At 36.0% G+C, this 10548-nt stretch overlaps 1 protein-coding gene across 20 annotated transcripts in view; it reads left to right on the top strand.

Annotated features, from left to right (window-relative positions):
• The window catches only part of Sec31a (SEC31 homolog A, COPII coat complex component), an 89527-nt gene that overhangs the window by 46853 nt on the left and 32126 nt on the right, over positions 1-10548 (top strand). For 18 of the 20 annotated variants that reach the window (XM_008846858.3, XM_017801609.2, XM_008846861.3 and 15 more), the window contains exons 12-16: positions 1854-1928; positions 3767-3805; positions 4238-4315; positions 6840-6915; positions 8448-8626. In XM_008846858.3, coding sequence (XP_008845080.1) covers positions 1854-1928; positions 3767-3805; positions 4238-4315; positions 6840-6915; positions 8448-8626 — 447 coding nt within the window. The remainder of the gene's footprint in view (positions 1-1853; positions 1929-3766; positions 3806-4237; positions 4316-6839; positions 6916-8447; positions 8627-10548) is intronic. The other 2 variants (XM_029570307.1, XM_029570297.1) reach the window with 1 other exon arrangement.

Below are 10548 nucleotides of genomic sequence, written 5' to 3' on the forward strand. Positions count from 1 at the left end.
CCCTTGTCCTGATAGGCCTGGAACTCATATAGACCAGGTTGACCTCAAATTCACAGAAATTCTCTTGCCTCTGCCTCCTGAGTGCTGGAGTTCAAGTCATGCGCCACTTCCCCAGGCTGCCTTCTGTAGTTTGACAATCTAATAAGAGTACATTTTTTTTAAATAAGCAAAAATATAGCATAAAGATATAGTAAAGGGAGTGACATCATTCAGCAGACTTTTAAAATTAGAACACAAATTTTGCTAAAATAAAAGCATAAAATATTTAATATCTGTAGTAAATCTTGTTAATGAAAATGGAGAGAGGAGAGGAGATTAGAGATATTTCTCATCCTACTGTTAAAAAAAAAGAGTGAGAAAACTTTCACTGAGTTGTATTTTTGACAGTTTTTGACAGCAGGCTAATAAAATTTCCTGATTGGCCATTTTACTTCCACTGTAATGTCTGTTTCTTTTTTATTTTTTTTCTCACTATTTTAGTGATTTTTTGTTTTATGTGTATGAGCATATTGCCTGCATGTGTGTTAAGTGCACCTGTGTCTTGCAGTGCCTGTGGAGGTCAGAAGAGGGCGTTGGATCCCCTGGAACTGGAGTTACGGACAGTTATGGATGGTTGGTAGCTTCCATGTGGGTGCTGGGAATTGATCCTGTGTCCTCTGCAAGAGCAGTCAGCACTCTTAACCTGCTGAGCCAACTCTCCAGTCCCTAAAATGTCTGTTCTTGATACCGAATTTTCTAAGAAAAAACAATCTTGAATACAATAAAGTTAACTTCTAAATTTATAGCTTTGGCTGTCCTAGAGCTCATTATGTAGATCACAGAGATCTTCCTGCCTCTGCCTCATTAGTTCTGAGATTAAAGGTGTGTGCCATCATGCTTGGTTTAAGTGTGAATTTTGAAAAAGTTTTAGGATACTGAATGTTGTATATGCTGTGAGTTTTACATTCTTATAACCTTTGACTATGAATTAAGTTGTATTTAACAAAATTACAGTTCAAAAACACACTTAATTCAACCAGGATAATTAGTTACATATATACTTACTCAAAAAATAGATAGTTCAGCCAGGCGTGGTGGTGTACGTCTTTAATCCCAGCACTCTGTGAATTCAAGGCTAGCCTTGTCCACATAGTGAGTTCTAGGCAAGTTGGGGCTACAGAAGGACCCAAAAAGAACAGAAAAAGCTAATTTAGCCAGGCATGGTGGTGTATGCCTGTAATCCCAACGTTTGAGAGGTGAGTGGCGGAGGCAAGATCAGGAATTCAAGATTATCATTTGTTACATAGCAAGTTTTAGTTGGAGGCCTGGGCTATACCAGACTGTGTCTTAAACAAATAGAAAACAAATTTTAAAAATTTACATGGGGCATAGGGGCATACACCTTTAATCCTAGCAGTCCAGAGGCTGAGGCTGGTGGATCTCTTGAGTTCAAGGCCAGCTAGGGTTGCATAGTGAGACAGTCTCAAAAACAACAACAATAACAAAGAAACAAACCAAAACCAGAATTGGGCTGGAGAGATGGCTTTGCTGGTTAAGAACAGGTTTTACTCTTCCAAAGGACCCGAATTTAGTTCCCAGCACCTGGGTTGGGCAGCTCATGACCACCTGAACTCTAGCTCCAGATTTGACATCTTCTTCTGACCTTTTGGGCACTGTACTTACATGCATTCCCCCCCCACCCCATAAATGTAATTAACAAAAATTTTTTTTAAGTAACATTCTTTTTGAACAGTAAATCTTCAGGATATTATAGACTTTATATATTTTAGTAATTTAACTTAGAAGTTGGCAAATTCTTACAAAAACTAAGTTTTAAATGTAGGTCTTTGTTTGAAGACTGTCTCTTTTAAAAGGTAAACTTTGAGGAAGATTCTCGTGGGAAGTATCTTGAGCTTCTAGGATACAAAAAAGAAGATCTGGGAAAGAAGGTAAAGTCCTGACAAAGTTAAATAACTGTCCTAAATGAAATATTTATGTTTCATTTTTTAATAACGTTCCATACAGATGATCTCACATCAGTTAATAATCATTTAATAAGAATTTTTATTTGGTTATCAAAATTTTCAAATGCAGAACTTTACTTTGTACTTGGGTTTAGAAGCTGCCAGAGCTACCTTTAATTCAACCTTGATCTTCAGGAATAATTTTGCTTTGACAGATAGATTGTAAGTCTCTAACACTGGAGTGAGCACTGAGGCTTCTAATAAGGTGTGTTAAGCTCAGCCTTGTAAGAGGTAAGATAGAAATTATTAAGTAGCTCTCCAACTTTGTAAAACATAGGTGATGAAAAGTAGGGTACAGTTTCAGGCTATCAGAACTTTCCACCCTATATGTGTTAATGCCCTTATCACATAATTCTCAAACTGTATATTGCTGACTCAACTAACAAGTAATTAGTAAATGTTTTGGAACAGGAGTGAATTATACTGAACCCTAGTAAACAGAAAGCCTAAATAGTCTGCTTAATGGTTTTAACTTTTAAAAAAAAAAATCCCCTTAGAAAAGAAAAAGCACATAGATTTTTAGTATTCTCAGAAAGGCTCTTAATTTCAGTGTTGACATCATCAGTAGCAGTAAGAACAAATTATAGAAACTTTGAAGGTAAGGTTTTAGTTCCCTGACCCTTTACTGTTTTTTGGCAGTAGTTGAAGTTTTCTGTGGAATTGTATAGTTACAGTTGGACTGGGATTGGACCAGGGGTCTGTAGGTGCCTGAGGTCACCTATCGATGACCTCACATGGATCTGGAATCCCATTACATCCATACTGCTAGGACCTGTGTGTCTTTGTTTACTCCTTTAAAATTGTTATGTTTAATTTCATTATTAGCCTTAACTTCTTTTTTTTGTTGTTGTTGTTGTTTTTTGAGACATGGTCTCCCAGTAGCCTCAGCTGGCCTGGAACTCGCAGTGTCACTATGTAGACCAGCTGGCCTTGATCTTGCAGAGACCTGTCTGCCTCTACCTCCCCAGTGCTGGGATTAAAGGCATGTGCCACCATACCTGGCGCTAGCCTTCACTTCTTGATGCTATCTATGACTTTCTCAGGTTTGCAGACAATTAAAAAGTTTAACTTGCATGCCTGATTGCAAAAAATTAGGAAATAGAATCTGATTGTCAAAATACTTCTCTAATAGTAATTTCTTCCATAGTGAGTACCTGAAGAAATTTAAAAAATATATTATTTATTAAATGATTTAAAAAATTTGTAAAGGTGTTTGGACTGCCAATGTGTTTACTGGGGTATGTGTCTGTGTGTATGTGTGTGTAGTATAGTGTGTAGTCCCTAAAAATTTATTTATACTTATTTAAAAAACAAAGTAGAGGGACTGGAGAGAGAGCTCAGCAGTTAAGAGCACTTCCAGAGGACACACATACATTTGAGATAACAACCATTTGTAATTCCAGTTCTAGGGGATCCAACACCTTCCTCTGGCCTCCGCAGACTTTGCACTACACTTACACACTTACATACATGCATGAAAAACAGTCATACATGTGAGATAAACACCAGCAGCAACAAAGTAGAAGAAAAGTGTTTCTTTGAGGTTGATTCTGTGATTAGACAGCAGAGCTGTCAACAATAGAACTCTATGTGAATGGAACTAGAAACAGTAAGAAATAGTTCTGCGTTCTTTCCTGAACGTTTAAACTGTTTGTGATAAGAATGTGTGTGGATTTTTGCTGAGAATGGAGTAAGAGCTAAACATTGCTGTGTGCCCTGAAATAGAATTCCATTTAGTAGGTGAATTGTTATTTTTATTTCAGATTGCTTTGGCCTTGAACAAAGTGGATGGCTCCGATGTGGTAAGAAGTTTTTTAAAAATAACTGCCTTCTAAAAGTTTGGTTAGATCATGACAAAGAGGGAAGGATAATTTAAGAAATTTATGTTTGTGCTTCATGGTATGAAAAATACCAATTTAGCTGGCTGGAAAGTATTTCTTTATGTTGGCATATTTGAATTTTATAAAAGGAAAAACTGAATCAGTGGCTGTTCAGATACTTAAGGTAAAGATTTTTAAGTCAAGTGATATTTCGTAAAAGAAAGGGAAGGTTTTGGTAGTAAATTTTTCTTTGCTTTTCTTTTAATGTTGTTTCTTGAATAAATTTACTCAGTGTTGCTTCTTATGATCAAACTAGCTCTGGATGTTGTTGGTTGGGTCTTGTCTTCCTTGTTACTAATAACCTTTTAATGCTAAGTTCTCCAACTTCCTCCGTGATTGTTTTGTGTACCAAAGGCTCTTAAAGACTCTGACCAAGTAGCACAGAGTGATGGGGAGGAGAGCCCTGCTGCTGAGGAGCAGCTCTTGGGAGAGGTACTTGTTTTTTATATTATATTGGACAACTGTGTGATAACTGTGTATCTCCCATTAAAATATGGAAACTTTTTTTGACTGTTTGTTGCCAATTAAGTTTGAATGTATCATTTTCTTAGAGATGTTTAGGGTAAGAATTTCTTTATCATGACTAACAGAAGCATCATCTCTGAACTCTAGGTCTTTGGCCCAGCTTCTGGATTGTATGGCTTAAAATAATATTAGATGTGAGATTGACTTAATTTAGTCAGATGACTGAACTAAAGAGAAATTTTATTGAGAAGTTCAGTTGACTTGCATGTTTAATTAATGCTTTTTCTTGGCACATTAATTTGTATAGTCCACTATCGGTGATACAGGCTCTGGCTTAGTCCCAAGCTTGGGATACAAGTAAAGAGTAGTTCACAAAACTAAATTGATCATTATGATTTACCACAAATGTGTCCTAGCTGTGCTTTGAAATTTCTATCATAATCTCTAAAACTAATTGAAAAAGAGTCCTTGAACACAAAGTTGTATCATTAACTTTTTTCCTTTTGATTTCCTGAATTCTAACCACGAATAACTGATTTTACAATTTACTTTTCTTGCTTTCTAACTTTATTTCATCTTGGAAAATTAATCAACAAGTTCTTATTTCTCATCTTTGATTTTTTTCGTTGCCCTTTGTGATGTGGGGATAGCCTGACTCTAGAATATTTTGTGTATTCATTTAGTATGTTATAAAAATAATTCATGAATATACTAGACTACTATAAAGTGATTACTAAATATATTTTCTTTTGAAGTCAATCTCCTAGCATTTAGCAAGGAAATAAAGGACATAGATAAAAATCTTACTAAAAGAACTACTTTTGGAGGTACCTACACGATAATGTAGACACTCAAATCTATGTTCATTTATGTACAAGTACATTAACTACATATTATCAGATAAAAAACCATTTGGTAATGCACTCATGATTAGTAGATAATGAAAATAATGTATTTAGTCAAATACTAGTTGTCATATATTCTGAAGACTTGAAAAATTGTGCTTAAAGGGGGTAAAATCTTCCCTTTTTTCTTGGTGATATTTTTTACTTACAATATAATAAACTATATGTATACTTTGCATATGCATATGCTTTTTGACATAATAGCTTATACATTCAATATTTTCAGTTCATAAAAAATTATACATTTTAACCTTATATTTTAGGAGTTCATAAATAAGGTTTATTAGTTATGTATAGAAAGCAGATATGAAAATAGTAAGTTAAAAAGAAAAAAATTGTTTTGTTTTGTTTTTATAGTACTGGAGACTGAACTAAGGGTATTATGTATCGTAGGCAAGTTCTTTACCATTGATCTACATCCCTAGCCCTGAAAAGTATTTTTCTGCGAATTTGTCAGCAAATATAATCAGATGAATGTCTCTGATTTATTTCTTAATAAGATGAACTTAAGTTGTCACTTCAGTTGGTCTTTCTGAATTTTTAGATTCCAAAATGTTTTTCTTTAGTTGGAGAAAGGGAATTAGGATTATACTTACTATTTTGTAATAGTCAATTAATTTTTTAGATGAGGCTGTGCTGTACTATACACTAAAATGACTTGTCTCAAATTCAGATGTTTAGGCGACACAAACACAGAAGTAGATATTTTATTTCATGTAGGAGAGTTTTATTTTCCATTAAAAAATAAAAGATTTTGGAATGTTTATATAGCTTTTGCAGGTTGATTATCTGTAATCTGAAAATCTAAGAAATTTTGGATTTTAGACCATTTTTGAAAGCAAATTTTTAAATTAGTTACTCAACTTATAGTCTTTATAATAGAACTGTATGTCTTTTTGTTAGACTTATGTGTTGTTCCAAATACTACTAATTTACAAGAACATGAAACATATACTTGAGCTTTAGTATATGCAAAGATATGCAAATACTGAAATAATCTGTTTATATTGCCCCCTCCTTTTAAACTCATTAAGAATTGCAGGACATGACATGGCCTCATTCCCTTGTGGGAATTGGTTCCCACCCCCTTTGAGGGTGCTAGAAATCAAACCCACTTGTTTAGGCAAGTGCTGTGTAACCAAGCAACATCCCCAGTCCCTGTCTCTGCATTGCTTGTATACTAAGGACACCAACTAATTTCTCTTCATGATTTAATTAAAACCTTAGAACCAAACCTGTATACACAACCATTAAAAGCATGTATATTTTGCATGCTTCAAGCCACTCGGAGTTGAGATATCTAAGAAAAAAAATTCTACTTTTAATAGTAACTTTTAATATTGTAATGAATATGTACACTTAAGTTTAACATTTCAGATGATTGGATTTTATGTATGTTGGGTTATGGAAATTACTACCTCAGGAAGTCCAAGATCCTAGTCTGAACTTGGATATGAAAACTTTTTGGAATAACTTGATGTGTTATCTACTCAGTAGAAGAATAATCATATGTAATTTTTTTTTGCTATTAAATTATTCACAGTTTCATTTTGGTTAAATTACTGCCTTTTAAAAATTCTCTTTAGCGCATTAAAGAGGAAAAACAAGAATTTGATCTTCTACCCTCAGCTGGAGGAACATTTAATATCTCTGTTAGTGGGGGTAAGTAATAGTTGGGTTTGATTTAAATTTCCTCTTTTAGCAAGTTTTAAAAAATATATTATTTATGGCGCTGGAGAGATGGGCTCAGTGGTTAAGAACACTGGTTGTTCTTGCAGAAGACCCGGGTTTTGAATCCCAGCACCCACCTGGCAGCTAACAACTGTCCATAACTCCAGTTCCAGGGGATCTGACAGCCTCTTCTGTCTTCTATGGGCATTGCACGACACAGGTGCACTTACCTACATGCAGGCAATACACGCATATGCATAAAATAAAAACAATTAAAAGATATTTTGAAAAAAATTTACAAAAAATACATTATTTGTATTTTATGTGTATGAGTGTATTGCTTGCATGTATGTATGTAAGTGCACCAGTGTCATGCAATGCCCATGGAAGTCAGAAGAGGGTATGTGAGCCCCTGGAACTGGAGTTACAGATGGTTGTTAACTGCCATGTGGGTGCCAGGAACCAAACTTGGGTCTTCTGTAAGAGCAGCCAGTGCTCTTAACTGCTGAGCCATCTCTCCAGCCCCCTTTCCATTTTTTTAATGATTTATTTTTATTTTAGATGTATAAGTGTTTTGCCTATATATATGTCTTATATGTACCTGATGTGTGTGCAGTGCCTGAGGAGGTCAGAAGAGGGTGATAGGGCCTCCATATGGGTACTGGGAACATAACCCGAGTCCTCTGCAAGAGCAACAATTGCTCTTAACAGCTGAGCCATCTTTCCAGCCCAGATTTAAATCTCTTTTAACTATTTGAGAGGAAAATTAGAATTTTTTGAGGAGGTGGTATACTCGGGTTTTTTGTTTTGTTTTGTTTTTAAGATAGGCTCTCTCTATGTAGATGAGAGTGGTTTTGAACTCATAATTCTTCTGCCTCAGCCTTCTAGGTGCTGAGATTTCAGGTGCACACAAATTGGCATGACTAGAAATGCTTTGTCACAGGTGGTAGAGGGTGAAAAAGAACTTAGTTTTCATTTAGTATATGTAAACAGTGCCTCAAGATGGGTTAAATTCTGACACACACACCTAAATTATCTTTAATAATCCCGCTTAAGCAATATTTAAATAGTACTATTGTGTGTGTGTGTGTGTGTGTGTGTGTCTACTTCCATAACTTAATAAATGCTAACAGCCTGCGTTAGAAATTGAATCAACATACAGCTGGAGAGATGGCTCAGCAGTTAAGAGCACTGACTGCTCTTGCAGAGGACCTGGGTTTGATTCCCAGCACCCACATGGTGGCTATGAACTGTCCTTAACTCCAGTTCCAGGGGAATCTGAAGCTCTCTTCTGACCTCCACGGCATTGCATGACACGGGTGCACTCACATACATGCAGGCAATACACTCATATACATAAAATAAAAATAATAAGTATTAAAAAAAAAAAGAAATTGAATCAACAGGTTCAATTTGTGTTCTCCATTTGCCTCTCTGTAAAAACTGATGTACATACCTGGTTTTCTTATAGTTTTTGGTAGCAGAACCTCTATTTAATTTGAATGTGTGTTTCCTTGTTGCAGATATTGATGGTTTGATTACTCGGGCTTTGCTGACGGGTGATTTTGAGAGTGCTGTTGACCTCTGTTTACATGATAACCGCATGGCTGATGCCATCATATTGGCCATCGCAGGTGGACAAGAACTCTTGGCTCGAACGCAAAAAAAATACTTTGCAAAGTCACAAAGCAAAATTACCAGGGTAGGTTGTCTTAAAAATAAATAAACATGACATACACACACATATTCTTAAATTTTAGTTTTGTTTTTTTCAGGTCTCAATATGTAGTCCAGGCTGTCCTTGAACTTTCAGTCCTTTTGCTTCAGCCTCTCCTGAGTATTAGAATTATAGGCAACATATTTATTATTCTGATTATGAAACCAGTACCAATTTAGATAGTTGAGATGCAGAAAACAGTAAAGAATTCTTAAAAACCTACTCATGACTCTTTGATCCAGAAGTGGTTGTTTATGCTTTAGTGTGATTATTCTAGTGTTTTGATTCCCATATGTAATTTCAAAAATTTAATTTTTTTCTTTAGCATAGAAAATTTAAAGTTAAATTTTAGTGTCACTTAATTTTGCCAATGTTATTGCATATCTTTCCATACCTCTTTCTTCTTAAAAATATTTTATTATTCTTGCCGGGCATGGTGGCACACGCCTGTAGTCCCAGCACTGAGGAGGCAGAGGCAAGAGGATGTCTGTGAGTTCAAGGCCAGCCTGGTCTACGTAGTGAGTTCCAGGACAGCTGGGGCTACAGGGAGACCCTGCTTCAAAACTACAGGGAGACCCTGTCTCAAAAAGACATATATATATATATAATTATTTTATGTGTATGAGTGTATTGCTTGCATGTCTGTGAGTACACCTGTCTCGTGCAATACCCTTGGAGTTCAGAAAAGGGCATCAGATTCCCTGGAACTGGAGTTTGGACAGTTGTTAGCCACCACGTGGGTGCTGGAAATCGAAGCTGGGTCCTCTGCAAGAGCAGTTAGTGCTCTTAACCACTGAGCCATCTCTCCAATACATTTCCATGTTTCTTTCTGTGTATGTGTCTATACACTTTGTTCTGACAGAGTCAAGATCATATTCTCTCGCTTTTTTTTTTTTCTCTTTTTTGAGACAGGGTCTCCGTGTAGCCCCAGCTGTCCTGGAACTCACTATGTAGACCAGGCTGGCCTTGAACTCACAGAGATCCACCTGCCTTTGCCTCCTCGAGTGCTGGGACTACAGGCGTGCGCCACCATGCCCAGCTAAGATCATATTCTTAAATATGTGAGTCATTATCTTTATAGATACCGTTACTTATATCATAAGTCTTTTTGTGTATCCCAAAGATTATTATAAATTTTAAACTATTCTATGATACTTTATGGTCAGGATGTATTATTTCTCTTATTTGAAAATGTTTAGGTACATTTCAATGTTTTCTTCAAGGGCAAACAAAATTGTTTTATACAGTGAATGAAACCTTTGGTATGCCTAAAGATTTGTGCAGTATTTTGATTATTCAGGTGCTAGAATTGGAATTTCTGGCAGAAAAAATTTTTAAGCTTGATGTTATTTTCCATATCTTAAAAAAGTAATTTGCTAGACCTGGTGGCACATGCCTTTAATCCCAGCACGTGGGAGGCAGAGGCAAGGTCCATCACTATAATACCCAGCTTTGGATGTCTACATAGTGAGTTTCCCCCCCAAAAAAAGACTAAACAAAGGAAAAAAAAGAACGTTTTCAAAATTATTTTCTATAAAATTTTACTATTGTTGAATCCAGCCTTGCCTGCTTCATTGCTTAGCCTTGCTCACGCCCCTCTATCCTGTTATCTTTTTGCCACACTGGTGCCTTTCAGTTCTTCACTCCTGACTGTTTTCCCTAGGCCTGGAATGCTTTTTAATTTATTTATTTATTTTTAAATATTTTGTTATTTTTATGTGTATGAGTGTATTACCTGCATGTATGTGAGTACACCTGTGTCATGCAATTCAGCGAAAGAAGAGGGAGGGCTTCGGATTCCCCTGGAACTGGAGTTACGGACCGTTTGTAGCTGCCATGTTGGTGCTGGAAATCCAACCTGGGTCCTCTGCAAGAGCAGTCAGTGCTTTTAACCACTGAGCCATCTC

Source organism: Nannospalax galili, unplaced genomic scaffold (assembly GCF_000622305.1).
Source record: "Nannospalax galili isolate Female #2095 unplaced genomic scaffold, S.galili_v1.0 scaffold763, whole genome shotgun sequence".
Taxonomy (NCBI): Eukaryota; Metazoa; Chordata; class Mammalia; order Rodentia; family Spalacidae; genus Nannospalax; species Nannospalax galili.